The following is an 18073-nucleotide window of genomic DNA, read 5'->3' on the forward strand; positions in this document are numbered from 1 at the left end:
GATGTCCGGATTGTAACTGGGTGTAGGCCGTGGCCATGAGCTCGTGAGGGGCGATTTTCCAGTGTGTGCCGCAGAGCTGGTAAGGTTGCCAGGTGCACATGCGGGAAGAGAAGGATGGGAACACTCGAATAGTCGGAGATCGGAGAGGGAGAGAAGGAAGAACTCAGATGACGAGATCACATCCGTTTTACTCTGCTCAGTAATTCAGTAATAAAACAGGAACAGGACCCAGGGAGTCGACGCTGAGACGCAGAGCAAGCCAGTGGGGGCCGTTTCGAATGGGCTCGCACCGTTCGCTGTATCCTGAGTGCTTCGCCGCCTGTCCTCGCAGATGACAGGGGGGTCGGGCTTCCCTAGGACTAGGTATTATTGACAATCACAGACAGCTAATCCCGGCCCTGGTCTCTCCGTAAAACTGTATCACGACGTAATAGTCAGTAATGTCTGTACTCCGTACGGAGTAATCGGTAATCTGTACAGATTACTCGTACTCATAGCATCATGTACTATGCATCATTAACCTTTGGGGTGGGACCTCTGGATGGCCCGGCCTGGGACAAGTATTTAATATCAGTCAAGCCAAGCCGTTCGACTCCCAAGAAGACAAGAAAAATACCATCGGCTATTAGTATGCACCGACGTTTCGGTCGTAGGAGCGCACGCAGGCTGCGCAGTCGAGTCGTCAGACCCATGCCCCAAACCAGCCAGTCGCAACGTACATGTACGTTTTTGCTTTGTGCTAATGGCCAGCCCCCCAACGAAAAGTGGCTCTCCCGCAGATTTCACGAATCCACATTCCTGTGCTGTCGCTGGCCCTCGGTTTAGCTTTTAGCTACTATTCCGTAGAGACCAACCAGGTGGGAGAGGAGGGAACATCCCCGACGACGATCCCCACGGCCCAAGGGTGTTGCCAGCGACAGGATCCACATAGTCTTGATTCCCACCTACCCTGCCGTGTCGTTGGGTGGGTGGAGGGCCAACCAGAGACAATATCGCGCCGTCGGGGCATGCAACCCCCGCCCCCCCGGGCGCGCATGTAGCAGGGGAAGTGTCTAGCGTAGTGGTGGTCGACTAAGGATTAGCCCGGGCCTAGGCGTTGCGACGTTGCGAGCAAGCTCGGTTGCCACCAATGTGCGTTTGCGTTTGCGTGTGTGCGTTTGCGTTTGTGGGTGTATGCGTGCGTTTGTGGGTGTGCGTGTGTGTGTGCGTGTGCGTTTGTGTGTGTGTGTGTGTGCGGGAATACGCTGATTGTCGCCTCAGGGTGGGTAGTCCATGAATGAGCCGCTAGCTAGTCCATGTGCCTCCTCCAGCCATGTGTCCGAACCATCAAGGAATGGCTCAAGGGTGTGGCTCACCGTTAGGCTTTCGTACCGCATTGCTTGTCGAACCACGCAGATTTCCCCAAGTTCGAACGTGAATGAGTCGTAGATAGAGTTTATCGGTCTTTGCCTCCAGCCCAAGAAATGCCCCAGAATTAGTGCCATCATCTTTAGCCACCGATCAAGTGGCAGAGTGCGGCCGCGCCAAGGGCCGACCCAGGAAACGTGTCTCTGATTGCATGCGTATCGCTGACTCGTGAGGTGACAAGGCGCGGCATATTGCATCCTAGAGCCGCACAGTCGTCATCACAAGCATCTGTCAATCTCACCTCCTGCTCCATTATAAATGTCAACTTGCTTGATCGCCAGCGGTCTAGGAAATCCATCAAGTCGTTCCTGGCACTAGAAGGAATATCCCGCGAAAGTTGTCGAGAGATTTCGGTGACGATTTGTCTCCTGGCTCGTACGTCGTCGTACGCAGGGAGAGTGCCACTGCCAAAGGCCAAGGCCAATGCAGAGAGGAGCAGAGCGCGGACCATGCCGACGGTGCGCGACAGAAGGTAGCCCAACGCGTAAAGCTCTGATCTCTCTCGCGGAGCCCAGCTAGGACCCGGGATAGGAAAGGGGACTTTTATACTCATGAAGTAAACAGAGCGATTCCTTTATGCCGTCTCTACTTAGAATGTTAGTTTATTGTATTCATCCTTACCCTAGGCTTGTCACGGGCCAGATGTGAAGCCTCTGGGTGAAGGTAGGTGAGTCCTGGAGACGCATGATTTGTCACGTTATGCGATGTGTATTGTCGGACGTGGCAGCAGAATAATGTCGTTACGACGCTCGTCTAAGGTTCCGCATCGGAAGGAGATCTATCTAGATAATCATTCACTATCGATAGAATTGGTTGCAGGGGATCGAATTCCAGAGACCCAACAGGGCAAGGGGTCAGGATGTCGAAGACACAAGAAGGAAACACCCAAGAAAGAACGTAGACAAGCGAAGAAATGAGTCGAGAGCTAAGAGGAATGACACGAGAGACCTACAGGGGGAATCCTCGAGATTACGAGTTAGAAACAACCCTATAAGTCGAGTCCTGACAGTACGATGCCTTATAAAGTAAAAGACTAGCTCAAGTTATAGACATATATATATATATACACTCTAGCTATAATATTGCTTTAGGGATGCGTACAATAACGCAGATTAGGTACGTACTGAAAATCAGTTATACTGTCGAGTTTTTATAGCGTTTTCAGATGCTCCCTACGGCGCAACCGTAGTTATACCATCAAGTCGCTATTGAAAACCCCGCAATAGGGAGCGAAAAAGCCGGCAACAACTAGCCCTTCGAACATCAGATAATATACCAGTGAGGATAGCATTTCACTTACCTGTGAAGCAAGAGACAGATTCCTACATATCGTCCCCAGAGAGCTGTTTCCCTCCTCGTATCGCCGAGAGAAGGAATTATCATGACGCCACCTTCCGATCCCGTCATCATCATCGGGGCAGGCGTCGTCGGCCTCGCTCTTGCCCACGGATTGGCAAATGTATGTGCTCTGTTTGCACTGCACCTTTTGACATTTCTACAAGCACCGTCATCGTCATCGTCTTTTTCATACTATCACAGTCACAATCCTGTTCTCTGTCCCTCGTTTCTCACACTCTTCCCCTGTTCTCGCCCGTTTCTCTGTGATGAAAGCTACTAAGAGACGATATCAAGGCTGGCATCCCGTTTGAAATCTACGAGCGAGATGAAGACGCCGACTCACGACCCCAGGGCTGGGCCATTACTCTACTTTGGGGGCTCACATTTCTTCGTCGTCTACTCCGACAAGACTCTCTTGACGCTGTGGATGGTGCTCAGGTCGACATGGACATAGCTCGGAACGACACGGGCAACTTTCTCTTTCTAAATTTGGCCACGCTTGAGACCAAGTTCCGCATCCCGCCCAGTGACCGTCGTCGCGTCGGCCGCCAGCGTTTCCGCAAAGCACTCCTCTCTGATACACGAATCCGAGATCATATGCATTGGGGTAAGAACCTTTCGGGGATCGACACGTTGGAGAACGGCAGCGTGAGTGCCCGGTTCCATGACGGCAGCGCCGCCAAAGGTGCTGTCATCGTGGGTGCCGAAGGAGCCAGTTCGCCTACTAGGCGGTTCCTCGTACCCGACAATCACCACAATCGAAGTCTCAACGTCAAACTTATCGGAGCCGCAGTCGATATGACGCCGGAGCAGGCCAGACCTTTGAGAGAGATCGACCCGCTGCTCTTCCAAGGCTGCCACCCCGATACCGATAGCTTCCTGTGGGTCTCGACAATCGACACGCCCGAGACTAACGGGAGCATCGGATCCGACAACGAGTACTACAAGATGCAGCTTATAATCTCGTGGCCCGTCAAGGTGCCACCAGATGCAATGGTGCCCTCGACAGCGGCGGGTTGCATAGAGGAGATGAAGCGCCGCGCTGCTGGATTCCATCCGAAGCTTCTTGGTGCCATCGATCTTGTATCGGAGAAGTCCAACCCGTCGGAGATTGAGCTGAAGGATTGGCCATGCCACCCCTGGGACAACCACGACGGCTCTGTGACACTGGTGGGCGATGCAGCCCACGCGATGACCATGTTCCGCGGCGAGGCTGCAAACCATGGCATAATGGATGCGTACCACCTGGCACAAGCGCTGCAGGACATATATGAAGGCCGAGCAAGCCGCAAGGATGCTATAGACGCTTACGAGTCTGAGATGCGAGAGCGGACAAGAGTGGCCGTTGAATGGAGCAGGGAGGCCTGTATCGGTGCGCACGACTATCACGGGCTAAATGAGAAGTCAGCAGTTCTACGGAGGAGAGCAATCAAGATGCCGGTCGACTAGCAGTCGCCTTCAAGTCCGTGCTACCCCCGCTGTCATTGCCTCCACATCGGCAGTTGGATTCCGGAGGATGATACGTCTGATTACCTGAATTTTTGAAGGACTTGGAAAAACAGGATTCATGTGGGCCATTGGCTGCAGACGACTTGAATATAGGATCTATTGATGTGTGGACCCATTTGGAGAACTATATAGTAGAAGTAGGGCGAAAGGATACCGAAAGCGGTATATAAGTAGTCACTAACCCCGATTCTATCAAGGAAGAGGGTTAACGGTTGATATATATACACTAGCACGCCAGTGTACATCTTATCGCTATAACGCTTCTACCTCGCCTCTATACGCAGACCTTGTTACTTATCTCGCTACTGCCTTCCCTAGGTAGACTCGTCTGACAATCGAGGATCAATATACTCAGTGGTGTCCTGTCTTGTCCGATGTCCGAGACGTGCCCATGTCTTTCCATTTTTCGACCACCTCAGCTGTCGAAGGGCGTCTTTTGTCTGTCTCACTTAACTTCTGCCTACATCACCACCGATACGTCTCTCCACCGGTGGCACTAGCCTGATTCGCGCCTTCACCAAATACGATTTCCCAGAGGACCCTGACCGCATCCTTCTTACGAGCTGGGGTGAATGGTGGCCCGCGTCGATCATGAGCATGTCTCTCGATAAGGACCTGCAGGACAAGGGGTCCTGGAGCAGAGAGGATGTTGAGCAGGCGGAAGGCCTGGCGTAGGCCCTCGATGGCAAACCATGCTTAAAGCATGAAATTTGACAAGAATCGTGTTTCCGGACCAGCCCATGAACCTCTACTACACCAACTATGTATAGGCCCTCTCTGAACAGCTCAAAACATTGCCACTCCACATGGAGGACTCGCAACACCACCGGGTACCTGGCATCACAGTCAGTCAAGTGAACACAAAGGTAACGAGATGAAGGACACACCCTGAGAGGCATACTGCTAAAGAAGAACGTCCAGCGTTTTCTCTTGGCACACTCCTCACTCAGCTTCTCCAGATCAAATAATTCACCAATCGGCATCCCCCAGCCCGAAAGCAGCCATTCGTGCAGCATAAAATGCTTATCTTGGCACGGCCAAGCCTCCATACTTGGATGGTCGCCCACAATGGCCGCAAATTCATTATCCCACAACCAGCGCAGCGTCGTCTCGGATGATTCCACACCGATAGCAGGCGGCGTATCCTTCTCAGCAAGGGCTTGGCGGTCGCCTGGTGAAGCAGAGTTGTATCCACGCACGTACCCTGAGCGCACAAACAGTATATCCCCCTCACGGAAAGAGGTGCCTTGGTGAGAAGCTACTTCTTTCAATGCGGATACAGGAATACTGGTCGGGTCGAAGATGGCGGGTGTAAGACCCTTGATGCCTGCCCAGGCGGCGTAGTCGAGAAGAACGCCACGACCTACGATACCACCTCTGTCTACCCAGGCTACGTCCCAAAAAAAAAATGTTAGCTGAAGAGCTCGAGAAGCGTTTGAGCTCACTTCTCGGTGAACTAACCGTGGATGCCCAGAACATTGCTGCTAGCAATATCCTCGACGGTGCGCCCATTGTAGAAAAGACCAGAGTCCTGATATCCGAAATGCCGGAACCCGTCCCACTGTGAACTGCTCTGCGTGTTGAGAGCCAGCTCGTCGTCATGCACCACCCGCGGCTTCTTCTGCCAGACACGGTGCTTAAGAGGCGCCCTGCCGAAACAAGGGGGTGTCAGGTGGCCTAGTTCGAGGTCGACGGATACGCGGCCGCCGTCGATGATTTCTTCGCGAGCTGCTCGTGCGACCCTCTCTGGTGTTAGGAGGTGGATAGTCCCAAGCTCGTCCGAGGAACCGTATAAGCCCCAGGCATTGCCACGGGGGCCGTCTTTACGGAGTGGAAGAGAGTCGAAGGATGGTCGTGGTGTCATCTCGCTTTCGAATTGTAGACTGGTTCGACTGAGCGATGGGATAGAGCCGAGTATCAGTTACGCCTTTTGCTCCGTACACTACACTGAATAGGCGACTGCCAATGGACCCCTCAATGATGCATGATACAGACTTATTGTGATCATCTAGATATATACTCGTAGTCCGAGCCGAGAGATAATAGGCCAGTTTCTTCTCCGCCTCGGAAAGACGATTACGCATCACGGTCATCCTATCCCACAACCAGATGCCGGCCATTGGAGATTTCCAGGAAAGAACTCTCACTGGGGTTAAGGCAGCTAGCTATGCCACTTGAAACATTCGAGTACTCGCTCATAGACTGTTCGGGTGAGTAATACCCGAGAATGATGGGAACACACTCCATTTGGACCAATCTCCTCCGCACAAACCCCCGCATGAATGTTTCATTTCCCTCAGTTAGAAGTGGGGAGATTATCTGACCAACGAGACATTCAATCACGATTATTGTTGTTGTATCTGGGCGAATTCTAATTCGTGCTGTTCGTTGGCACTGTTCGGCACATCTGCTACCGCGGAATGGATAACAGGGCCAACAAACCCAGCTCGTGATCAGGGCTTGTGTCCTAATAGCAAGTGATGTATATCAAACGCTAGGTTTCCGACATGAGTGCGCCTCTTACTGTAGACTCGATGTGAGAGAAATCTATTATCTCTCTGATATCTTGTCCTCGCCAAAAAAAAAATGAACGACTCCGAAGCTGTTGCCCGTGAGCTTCGAGGACGAGTAGCGGGGGCGTCACACCCCCCCATACAATCACGCTCATAGTAGGAACAACCGGCTCCACTTCCCAACAATCAGCCGCGATTGAGTACATCCGGTATGGTGTAGTGGCTAACATTTCGCGCTCTCATAACCTGAGGGATCACAATCCGCGGAGCCCAGGGTTCGATTCCCTGTACCGGAGTAACATTTTTTTCTTTGCTCCTGGTTATGATAAAACTTGTGCTTATTCATCCTCTCTCTCTCTTTTTTTTTTTTTTTTGTGTTTCTCGTGTTCGTTGTCAACCCTTGCATTTCTCATCTTCCTTGTGCCTTATGTGTTTGTCTCACATTCTTATTTTTTATTTTTTTTGTAATCACACTCAACTACTCGTACTTTGAGTAATAATACTATATACTATAATACTCCGTAATACCCGCCCATTAACCGTAGAAAGTATCTTGACAAAGTCGAGAACTTTCTCACGTAGCAGGGAACATAAGTCGCAACCTCTCCATTCTCCTGCACACTCAATCAGCCAACCTTCTCCGGTATGGTGTAGTGGCTAACATTTCGCGCTCTCAAAACCTGAGGGACGTATTCCGCGGAGCCCAGGGTTCGATTCCCTGTACCGGAGTTAATTTTTTCACGTTTTGTACTACTACCAATGAAATGGCGCCTGCACCTTTCTTTTTGTTTGGACTCGGGCCATCATGTATGTGGCCTTATTCAGCGAGGTAGATAGACTTCTCTTTCTTGTCCTCTTACAATGTTCACTTTCGAAATGATCTATAGTGTCGATACATCAGGTAAATGTAAAGCAATTGTTGGCTTGGCATGTTGCAATGTGCATCAGTCAAGTCTCACCACGTCATGATGCTGTAAAGTGAGAATTTTCAAGCTGGAAACAACCTACCGACAAAACCTGTTACTCTTTCCCAATACTCATGCAAGCCGTCTCATGCCTCTTGTGTGACATTACCAATGATAATGCAGCTGTGTTGGTCGCTCCTTCCCACAGGGTAAATTGTTTCCTAGAGGCACCGCATCATCATGTTCCATTGTATACTAACAACTTGAAGCGACGATCATTATATGTTAGACAAGTCAAACAAACGTCATGGTCGTTGTTATGCTTTTATTGATATACCTCTTCTCAATGAGTACATACGTGCCATTTATTCTACAGCATCGTGTTTTTCTACGGACACTCGACTGTGCACGCATGTGAGAGGAGACATGGTGCAAGAACATATTTACCCAGACCACACGATGGCAAGTACCGAATATGCGGCCTAATCACGTCGACAGTCCTTTCAAGGGGGAACTTGAACAGCATGGGTCAAGAGTTGACTACGAGTGGCATCATGTGGCATTTTTCAGGCTGTGCCGCTACCCATAAGCTGACAATGACCAACCAATCTCAAGCAATATCCTGCAGAGCCGGGGAGGGGGGGGGGGGGAGGGAGAGAGGTCGATACGACAACGACGTTGCCTCTGCTTCCCTTCTTCAATCATTTACACCGGTCTATGGCGATTACCAAGACTGACACCACATTGCCAGATTAGTTTGCTGAATGGAGAGCCTCGAAATCACGACTACAAATAACGACCAGGGGACTCAAGTTGGAATGGCAACTTGAAAGAGCCATGGTGATATGGATCGCACAATGAACTCAACTTCATCGACTCGGTATGTTGACAGTGCGGGGATAAGAAGTTTGAGGCCACTTCCCGGCAGTTACCCCCAGGAATATGACGGTTCTGCTGTTCTCCCCTCAGAAACGTCATGTTCGGGTACGGTGCTATTTTCCAACTCGGGCAATTAAGCACGTCGATCCTCGAGCTAAGACAACCAACACCGGCACAAGGCAAGAATTCCCCAACAGCTGCTGCGCTCTGATACGTGCGCTTTTGTCCACCGATTTACCCCATATTACCTCCCCGGAATTCTAATATGGAGTATCCCAACCAATACTTGTACTTCCTTGCGTGAGGGGGACGAGGGGCCCCGAACGAGCAAGGCGATTTGTGCGGTTGTTCCAATCTCGAAGCATGATTTCGCGTGGAGAATGGCGTCCCCCAATGTTGTATTATTTATATCCGAGGGATCAGTAGCTATGGGATGAACACTCTTTCCTCAGTTCCTGAAGCTACCCATCTTGCTGTTTTTGTCTCCATCTAGCGTTTTGAGAGAAAAGAGAAGGGGAAAAAAGAATCACCAACAGGTAGCACCAGGCCGGCGTCAACAGCTGCGACAGGAACCGTTGCCCACCATGTATCGCATCTGGAACATTTATGGTAAGAGGAGGCCCTCTCGGTTACGGGAAGTCCCTCGCCTCCAGAGGTGCTAACATGTTGTCCTTTCCTTAGTGCTGGCCGCCTTTGGCACAATTGGCGGCATGCTCTTCGGCTTTGAGATCAGCTCCATGAGCGCCTGGATCGTCTCACCCCAATATCTCGACTACTTTAACAGCCCTGGCGGTACTGACCAGGGCGGCATCACAGCCTCCATGTCGGCTGGCTCGTTTATGGGCGCTCTCGTCGCAGGATACCTCGCCGATAGGCTGGGCCGTAAGGGCGCCATTCAGATCGCTTCCATTATCTGGATCGTGGGTGCCATTCTGCAGTGCTCCGCCCAGAATAGGGGTCATCTCGTCGTTGGCCGTATCGTTGGCGGTCTGGCCATTGGCATCACCAGCTCCCAGGTGCTCGTGTATTTGGCAGAGCTGGCGCCGTCAAAGAACCGCGGCGCTATCGTCGGTATCCAGCAATGGTCCATCGAGTGGGGTAAGTTCGACATGCCGTGTCCCCTTGAGTGCCACAGAGCACTACTTCGATTGCTGATTCTCAACCTACGCAGGTATCCTCATCATGTACCTCATCTCATATGGCTGCTCCGTTTCCATCCCGCACCCGTCCGCCTTCCGCATCGCCTGGGGCCTCCAGGCCGTCCCTGGAATTGTCCTCTTCTTCGCCCTCTTCTTCTTCCCCGAGTCGCCGCGCTGGCTGGCTAACCATGACCGCTGGGAGGAGGCCCACGAGATTCTGGCCAACCTTCACGCCAATGGAGACCTTAACGATGCCGTCGTCATTGCGGAGCTCGAGGAAGTTCGTGAAGCAGTCAAGATTGCCGCCGAGTCCAAGGACATTGGCTACCTCGGCCTGTTTGCTCCTGGCGTGTGGAAGCGCACCCTGGTAGGCGTCAGTGTCCAGGTTTGGCAGCAACTCTTGGGAGGCAACGTCATGCTCTACTACCTTACATATATATTTAGCATGGCTGGAATGGTGCGTCGCGGTCACTTGTCCCATCGCATGTCGTTGTATGTATGCTAACATTCATCGTGTGCAGACTGGAAACATTGCCCTCAAGTCGTCTATCATCCAATACGTCATCTTCCTCGTCACAACTGGCTGCGTTCTGCCCGTGATTGACCGCATTGGTCGTCGCTGGCTGCTTCTGGTCGGTGCCTTGATCTGCGGCGTTCTTCACTTTACCACTGGCGCCGTCATGGCTGTACACGGTCACCACGTGGACAGTGTCGATGGTACGTCGAAGAAGAAAAAAAGAGGAGGAAAAACGAAAGTTTCGCAGTCGGAGATTCCCCACAAGCTAGTAATAAGACTGACATGATGCCAAATGCATGCAGGTAATGAGATCCTCAAGTGGTCTATTAGTGGGGCCCCTGCAAAGGCCGTCATCGCCCTAGCCTATATCTTTGTCGGTGTCTACGGTCTGACGTGGGCACCGGGGGCATGGATCTATGCAGCCGAGGTATTTCCTCTCAAGTACCGAGCAAAGGGCGTCGGCCTCGCTGCTGCTGGTAATTGGATGTGAGTGCTACCATGATCCAATTAAAAATGCAAGAAGGGAAAGAAGGGATGAATTGATCTGACAGAGGAAATCTAGTTTCAACCTCGCCCTCGCCTTCTTCGTTCCTCCGGCCTTTACCAACATTCAGTGGAAGACGTACATGATTTTTGGCACTTTCTGCATCGCCATGACGGGCCACATCTTCTTCACGTACCCCGAGACGGTCCAGAAGTCCCTCGAGGAGATTGACACCATCTTCGACGAAAACATCCCCGCTTGGCACACTACGACACAGGCCACGTTTGAGCAGAAGGTTGCCGAGGTGCAAGCTACAGGTGGCCTCAAGGAGAAGGCAAGCATTTTCCACAAGGAAGAGGGGCAGGTTTAAATTGTTAGCGGTTGGTGAGAGACGGGCCCTTCTCAAAAACGGGCCGTGACGTCGGTACATCGTTTCCCAATGCGTGGTGTTTGGGCGGAGTAGAGTTTGTTACTACCTTTCTTATCATTGAATGTATCGAGGTTGTTACTCGTAAGACGGAGGAGGCGTTTTTCCTTGGCCTCGGCTCCCGGGCAATCCGAACGGGCTGAGTTACCAATAAAGGAGCCAAAACTTGAGAAAGATGGAACCGTTGTATGGAGCGTGTCATATCGTGTGTGTGTGTGAGAGAGGGTGCATTGACAATACGCCCGTTAGGTCTTTTTTTTTTTTTTTCCAACATTTTATTTTTCTTCTGTTTGTCCTCTTTTCACGTCTTGCCTCGGCTTCGGACAATTTTCACCCACATCCAGTGACAGGTCAAGGACCCTCAAAAAGAGAGAAGAAAAGAAAAGGGGGGCAATTTTCCTCACCTCTCCTCTTCTTTACCGCTCCCTTCCCCGCTGTTGTATCGGAAATGTAAAACGTGTCGAGTAAAGAAAGAACGGGCGGGCACTTGAAGTGGAAAAGTCGTGTCCGGTGATATATCCAGGTTCGGGAATCTGGCCCCGTGGTAGAGTGGGTCCATACCCGGCGCCGTCGCCGTATCGGCATAGTCTATCCGTCCCGATAGCGTCATATAGAGGGGCCGAGGGAGGGGAGCAGCGTCGAACGTAGCAGGAAGGAGGGGTTAGAGAAGAAGAGGGAGGCTGGAAAACGGAGTTTAGGACTAAGTAGTAGTATTAGGATTGAGCAGTATAGAGAGAATTTGTAGTAGAAATGGTGTTTTTTGTTCTTCTGTTGTGGAATCTTTTCTTCCTTTCCTTTTCTCTAGTTTTATACAAAAAGATTGGCCTCTCTCCTTGCCTGGCTTTACTTATCGTCTCCTTTCCCATCCTCTATCTTTTCTTCTTCTATCTATTCTTCTCTTAATACCAATAATAATACAAAGTTTCCCTTTCCGTTTACTGTTATATCTTTTTTTTTTCTTTTAAAAAAACATCCTTGAACTAGGAAAAGAACAAGACAATGTCGCGAGACAACCTGTCTATCCGCCTGGCCGAAAGGCCGACAGAGGAGATCATCCCTGGAACGACCTTTGTCACCAAGACTACCCCTGCTCCTTCGCCTAGTGACCTCAAGGAAGGGGAGATCCTCGTCGAGCTCCTTTACCTGTCTCTTGACCCTTCTCTCCGTGCTCAGCTCAATGGTAAGTGATATATCAAATGAGGAGAAGGAAATAAAATGAAAGACGGGCCTTTTACATAAAGGAAAAAAGAAAAGAAATTGACCTGGCTAACTCGTGTGTATGACAGACCGTCGATCGTATGTTCCTCCGGTCCAGATCGGCGCCGTCATGACGGGCATCAGCGTTAGCCGCGTGCTGGCGACCAAGTCGAAGCTCGCTGCCGTGGGCCACTTCGTCGTCGCCTCGGCCGGGTGGCAGCAGTACGCCATCCTCAAGGACGGCACATTCGAGCCCCAGGCCCTGTACCCAGGCGTCACCAAGCCCGAGGAGATGCTCTCGGTGCACGGTCTTACGGGCATGACGGCCTGGTACGGCATGACGCAGATTGGCGACCCCAAGCCCGGGGAGACGGTGGTAGTGTCGGCCGCCGCTGGCGCCACCGGCAGCTTCGCAGGACAGATTGCCAAGATCAAGGGCGCTCGAGTCATCGGCTTGGCTGGCTCCGATGACAAGTGCAAGTGGCTGACTGAGGAGCTGGGATTCGACGTCGCCCTCAACTACAAGGCTGCGGACTTCAAGCAAAAGTTTGACGAGGCCACCAAGAATTTCATCGACGTCTACTTTGACAATGGTAGGCTCCGCCCTCACCCCCCCTCGTCCATGTTCAACAAAGGCTTCCAACCACAGAGAAGGGAAAAGAATGGGAAAGAGAAGAAGATCGTTAGACTAACGGTGTGAACCATTTCCAGTCGGAGGAGAGATTCTCGACATGTGCCTCCTCAGGGCCAAGGAGCACGCCCGCTTCGTTGCCTGCGGTGCCATCAGCCAGTACAACTCTTCCAAGCCGGTGGGCATCCGTGCCCTGTCCCAGGTCGTCACCATGCGCATCCGCATGCAGGGCTTCATCGTCTTTGACCACCGCGACCGTTTCGCCGAGGCCCGTGCCGAGCTCAACAAGTGGCTCGCCGACGGCAGCCTTAAGAAGTCCGAGACCATCGTCAGGGGAGGACTTGCCAAGGCTGAGCAGGCCCTCGTCGACCTGTACCACGGCATCAACACTGGCAAGCTCATGGTTGAGGTCAAGGACCCCAACGAGACGCCTGCCAAGCTGTAAAGGTTGAATGATTTATCATCCACCAAAGCTTCCTTTCTTTTTCCCTCTTGTCAGAGCAATCATGTCATTATGAAGTAAAGAATATGAAATGACCCAGTACAGCATCATTCCTTCTGGGCGCAATGCCATATTCTGTGTCTATCTCGAATGTTCATATTAACCTCTCGTATTTCATCCACGGTCGAATGTTTTCGCCTCATTGTTGCCGGCCTTGGTTTGCGTCTCTATATGTCATAGTTTGTATATACTCTACCCTCCCAAGGAGCGAGAACTGGTCTGTCACCGATGTCCTCCATACCCTGCTGTCCTCTAGTGCTGGTAAGTAGACGGGGCTCGTCACCGTCCATGGCAGCCCTGACATCTGGCCCTGTCTGCTCCTCCTTGGACATGTTGAGCACGACGACAAGCATCTGGCCCGATTTACGTCTTGTATCGCGCTTGACATAGGAGAACAGGGACTTGTGGTCCGGGTCGATGAGGGTGAATGTTCCAAAGACAAACAGGTGCTGGTGCTTCCTGCGCAACCTGAGAGCCATCTTGTAGAAATTGAGGATGGACGAAGGATCGTTGCGCTGGCGGGCAACGTTGATGCTGGCATAGTCGTCGTGCACGCGCATCCACGGCTCCTTGTGTGCATCGGCCGGGCTGAAGCCCGCGTAGGGGCTGCCGTCCCACTGAAAGGGGATGCGTGAGTGGTCCCGCGCGAGCAGCTTGAGCCCGTGAAGCGTTTTCCTAAGACGGTCCTCGTCGCCCAACTCGACAGCCTCGGAGTAGAAACCGCTGCTCTCGACGTCTTTGTACTCCTCCATGCCCCATGACTCGGGCATGTTGGTCATGCCAATCTCCTGGCCCTGATAGATGAACAGGGTGCCAGTGAGTGTCGTCTGCCACAGGGCAATCGTCTTGGCCGAGGCCGCCCAGGACTCGGGAGTGGAGACGTCGCCGAAGCGGTTGACGCAACGCGCGTTATCGTGGTTCTCGATGAACGCCGTGGTCCACGCATCCGTGCCCTCGATGAAGCTTTGCCACTTCTCCGTGAGGTGCTTGAGCTTGGACAGTGTGAAGGGCTGGTATATGTACTTGGGACCGAGGATGTTGCCCGTGCCAAGGCGGATCAACGAGAACTCAAAGACCATGTCGAGCTCCTTGGCGGCCGCTGAGACGTAGGGCACCACCTGGCGCGGCTCGGGTGTGTTGGACAGCTCGCCCACCGACACAGCGCCGTATGGGGCCAGGACCTCGCGGTTCATCTCTTGGATGAACTCATGGATGCGCGGCCCGTTGCACCACATCTCGGGCGCCGACTGGTGCGGCGACTTCGGGTCTGTGACGGGTGCGTCCACAAAGTCCTGCCTCTTCGAGTACTTGTTGACCGTGTCGATGCGGAACCCGTCGGCACCCCGGTCCAGCCAGAATCGCATCGTGTTATCGTAGATTGCCTTCCGGCACTCTCCATTCTCCCAATTGAGGTCAGGCTGGTCGGTCGCATACAGGTGTAGGTAGTACTCTTGCGTGTGCTCGTCCCACGTCCATGTTGGGCCGGCAAAGTATCCGCGCCAGTTGGTTGGGGGATGGCGGTTGCCGTCCGAATCGTACCGTGCTGGCTTCCAGATGTACCAGTCTCGCTTGGCGTTGTCCTTGGATGAGCGTGACTCTTTGAACCATTCGTGTTCCTGCGACGTGTGGTTGACGACGAGATCGAGAATCACCTTCATGCCGCGTTTGTGAGCTTCGGCCAGCAGGGTATCAACGTCCTCGATGCTGCCGTAGGGTTTATAGATCTTTTGGTAATCGGATACGTCGTAGCCCATGTCCTTTTGCGGGCTGTCGAAAATGGGCGACACCCAAATCACATCGACACCTAGCTCCTCGAGGTAATCAATTTTGGAGATGAGACCTGGCAGGTCCCCCCAGCCGTCGCCGTTCGAGTCCTTGAAGCTGGCAGGGTACACCTGGTAGAAGGTGGCGGCCTTCCAGTACGGCTCGCCTCCCCAGCCAGACTCCTTGTCCCAGGTAATAGACCCCATTGTAGTTGGTTGTCGTCTGGTGTTGTCGTCGTCGTCTGGTATTGTCGTCGTCGTCTGTGTTGTTGTCGAGAGGAGACGGACGGATAAGGATGACTAGGGACCGCACATTCGTGTTTCCGTTTGGTAAATTGCACGAGACCCATTGAAGGTAACGTTTTAATGCATCGAGCAGTCGAGCGTCTCCGGCCGCTGATCTCGACCCCGAGTGCCTAACTCTCACTCACCCTCTTTCAACCCGCTGTGAAGCCACATAGTCTTGGCGGCGGAGTCTCCGCCCATCACCGGATGGGCCCCAGGCGGAGTCTCCTGTTCAAGTCGTACCCCAATACATAGGAAATCTCCACATCCCCTCAATCGCCCCCCGCCAAATCTCCTTGGTTTCCCCAGACAGTGGAGAAGGGAGAGTGCCCCACCCCCCCCCCATCTCTCCTTGATTAGGAGAGCCTCCAGGTTGGGAGGGCCCCCGCAAGAATCTACACCGAGTGAAGGGTTGCCTTTTGTCCAGCCCCGTTCTTCCCAGTAATATCTTCTTCCTCATACGAGTCTGCGTCATTCCCCGATTGGCCCAAGCTGAGAGAAGCTCTTTTTTTTTTTTTTGGCTTGACCAGTTCTCCTCACTCCTCGTTCCCATGTCGAGAAGAGGCCAATCAATAAAAGCCGCCCAAGAGGGGCACAAGTCTGCCCTTCCAGGAGTTGTATAAGAACTGCCTGTCACTCCGCTGCATCGGATTCTCTCGACTTCTCTGTCCTCAATCCCTTCCTCTAACATCACGCTGTTGAAGAACCGGGAACTGAAAATGGCTGATGTCAAGGCCCCCGTTGAGTCCCAGCACTATGAGCCCATCCAGGCCGACGTCTTGGCCGCCGAGGCGCGCAACGCCGCCAACGCTGAGCATGAGATGGGCATCTGGCAAGCTATCAAGACTTATCCCAAAGCTATAGGCTGGTCAGCTCTCCTTAGCAGCACCCTCATCATGGAGGGCTACGACCTCGCCCTCCTAGGTAATCTGTATGCTTCCCCTGTCTTCAATGAGAAGTACGGCACCTGGAGCGAGGCGGGACGGAAGTACCAGATTTCTGCCGCCTGGCAGTCTGGTCTCTCCAATGGTGCTCGTGCCGGTGAGATCATCGGTCTCATTGTTGCCGGTTGGATCACGGACCGATATGGTGCCAAGATGACGACGATTGGTTTCCTCGGCATGATGATCGGCACTGTATTCGCCCTATTCTTCGCGCCCAATATCCGCGTCCTCGTTGCTGGCGAGGTTCTTTGCGGTGAGTTACGGGGCCTCCGCCTTGATGATGTTGCAACTCCAGATACATGTGTTAATTGTGTGAGGGCATAGGCATTCCTTGGGGTGCTTTCCAGAGTGTCGCTGCTCAGTATGCCTCCGAAGTAGCGCCTGTTATCCTCCGACCCTACCTCACCACGTATATCAACATGTGCTGGGTCATCGGGCAATTCTTCTCCGCGGCAGTCAACAAGGGCTCCGTAAAGTACACGGATTCGCGGGCCTACCAGATTCCGTTTGGTATTCAGTGGCTGTGGCCCGTCCTCATTCTTTGCGGTCTCGTGTTTGCACCGGAGTACGTCATCTTTTCTTGATTTAATTCTTCTTTGAACCGGGCAGACATCCCTATTTGAGCGTCTCGTACTGAGGTTTCATGTTTCTTGCATCCAGATCTCCGTGGTGGTTTGTCCGCAAGGGGCGTCGCGAGGATGCCCGCCAATCCCTGGCCCGTCTCACCAACAGTAGCCAGCCCAACTTCAACGCAGATGAGACGATTGCCATGATTGAGCACACAAACGAGATGGAGAAGCAGGCCAAGGAGGGAACAACGTACATGGACCTTTTCCAGGGCGTCGACCTTCGCCGCACCGAGATTGTCGTTGGCATCTGGACCGTCCAGACCCTGGGCGGCCAGAACCTCATGGGTTACTTCTCCTACTTCCTCGTGCAGGCCGGCATGGATGCCAGCAACTCGTTCTCCCTATCGATGGCCAACTCGGCTCTCGGAATGGTCGGTACGGCGGGATCGTGGTTCCTCATGTCCCGCTTTGGCCGTCGCAACATCCACTTCGGCGGGCTGTGCTGCCAGTTACTCCTCCTCATCATCACTGGCTGCTTGTCATTCTCCAACAGCAATTCTTCTGTCTGGGCCATTGGCTCCATGCTCATCGTCTTCACATTTGTATATGACTTTGCTGTCGGGCCCGTGACCTACTCTCTGGTCTCCGAGCTCTCGTCGACGCGTCTCAAGGCCAAGACCATTGTCCTGGCCCGCGCCGCCTACAACGCCAGCAACATCTTTGTCAATGTCATGACCAATTATCAGCTTTCATCAACTGCGTGGAACTGGGGTGCGCGGACCGCCTTCTTCTGGGCTGGGTCCTGTTTCCTATCCTGCGTCTGGGTTTACTTCCGTCTTCCTGAGCCCAAGGGCCGTACATATGCAGAACTCGACATGCTCTTTGAGCAGCGCGTCTCTGCCAGGAAGTTTGCTGAGACAAAGGTTGACCCGTTCACAGCCCATGCCACTGGAGGATCCAAGGTGACGGAGCTGAAGGATGTCGATAAGATCTAAAGTGTATATCGGTATAATGGTATCTGCTGAGTAGGGAACAATTGTTGTATGCGCTCGCGTCAATGTATG

At 52.7% G+C, this 18073-nt stretch overlaps 6 protein-coding genes across 6 annotated transcripts; 3 read left to right on the plus strand and 3 right to left on the minus strand.

Annotated features, from left to right (window-relative positions):
* Positions 1 to 1489: 1489 nt before the first annotated feature.
* On the minus strand, positions 1490 to 1858 carry GMORB2_1461 (uncharacterized protein; the record flags this gene model as incomplete). The annotated part of the gene is made up of 1 exon (XM_035463443.1): positions 1490 to 1858. One exon carries the CDS (start codon positions 1856 to 1858, stop codon positions 1490 to 1492), a length of 369 nt encoding a protein of 122 aa, XP_035324867.1.
* Positions 1859 to 2788: 930 nt separating this feature from the next.
* Positions 2789 to 4194, plus strand: GMORB2_1462 (FAD binding domain; the record flags this gene model as incomplete). Its single annotated transcript, XM_035463444.1, has 2 exons — positions 2789 to 2866; positions 3040 to 4194. 2 exons carry the CDS (start codon positions 2789 to 2791, stop codon positions 4192 to 4194), a joined length of 1233 nt encoding a protein of 410 aa, XP_035324868.1.
* An 846-nt stretch (positions 4195 to 5040) lies between these two features.
* Positions 5041 to 6118, minus strand: GMORB2_1463 (putative cyclase; the record flags this gene model as incomplete). Its single annotated transcript, XM_035463445.1, has 3 exons — positions 5041 to 5088; positions 5142 to 5644; positions 5716 to 6118. The coding sequence occupies 3 exons, from the start codon at positions 6116 to 6118 to the stop codon at positions 5041 to 5043; spliced, it is 954 nt and encodes a 317-aa protein (XP_035324869.1).
* A 3017-nt stretch (positions 6119 to 9135) lies between these two features.
* GMORB2_1464 (NADPH-dependent curcumin reductase CurA) lies at positions 9136 to 13551 on the plus strand (the record flags this gene model as incomplete). The annotated part of the gene is made up of 10 exons (XM_035463446.1): positions 9136 to 9160; positions 9233 to 9649; positions 9723 to 10147; positions 10212 to 10407; positions 10510 to 10693; positions 10770 to 11055; positions 12103 to 12298; positions 12405 to 12908; positions 13027 to 13387; positions 13494 to 13551. The coding sequence occupies 10 exons, from the start codon at positions 9136 to 9138 to the stop codon at positions 13549 to 13551; spliced, it is 2652 nt and encodes an 883-aa protein (XP_035324870.1).
* Positions 13552 to 13615: 64 nt separating this feature from the next.
* On the minus strand, positions 13616 to 15418 carry GMORB2_1465 (oligo-1,6-glucosidase; the record flags this gene model as incomplete). Its single annotated transcript, XM_035463447.1, has 1 exon — positions 13616 to 15418. The coding sequence occupies one exon, from the start codon at positions 15416 to 15418 to the stop codon at positions 13616 to 13618; it is 1803 nt and encodes a 600-aa protein (XP_035324871.1).
* A 797-nt stretch (positions 15419 to 16215) lies between these two features.
* GMORB2_1466 (MFS transporter, SP family,ral alpha glucoside:H+ symporter) lies at positions 16216 to 18004 on the plus strand (the record flags this gene model as incomplete). Its single annotated transcript, XM_035463448.1, has 3 exons — positions 16216 to 16693; positions 16765 to 17005; positions 17101 to 18004. 3 exons carry the CDS (start codon positions 16216 to 16218, stop codon positions 18002 to 18004), a joined length of 1623 nt encoding a protein of 540 aa, XP_035324872.1.
* Between the last annotated feature and the right edge of the window lie 69 nt (positions 18005 to 18073).

Source organism: Geosmithia morbida (assembly GCF_012550715.1).
Source record: "Geosmithia morbida isolate 1262 chromosome Unknown scaffold_1, whole genome shotgun sequence".
Lineage (NCBI taxonomy): Eukaryota > Fungi > Ascomycota > Sordariomycetes > Hypocreales > Bionectriaceae > Geosmithia > Geosmithia morbida.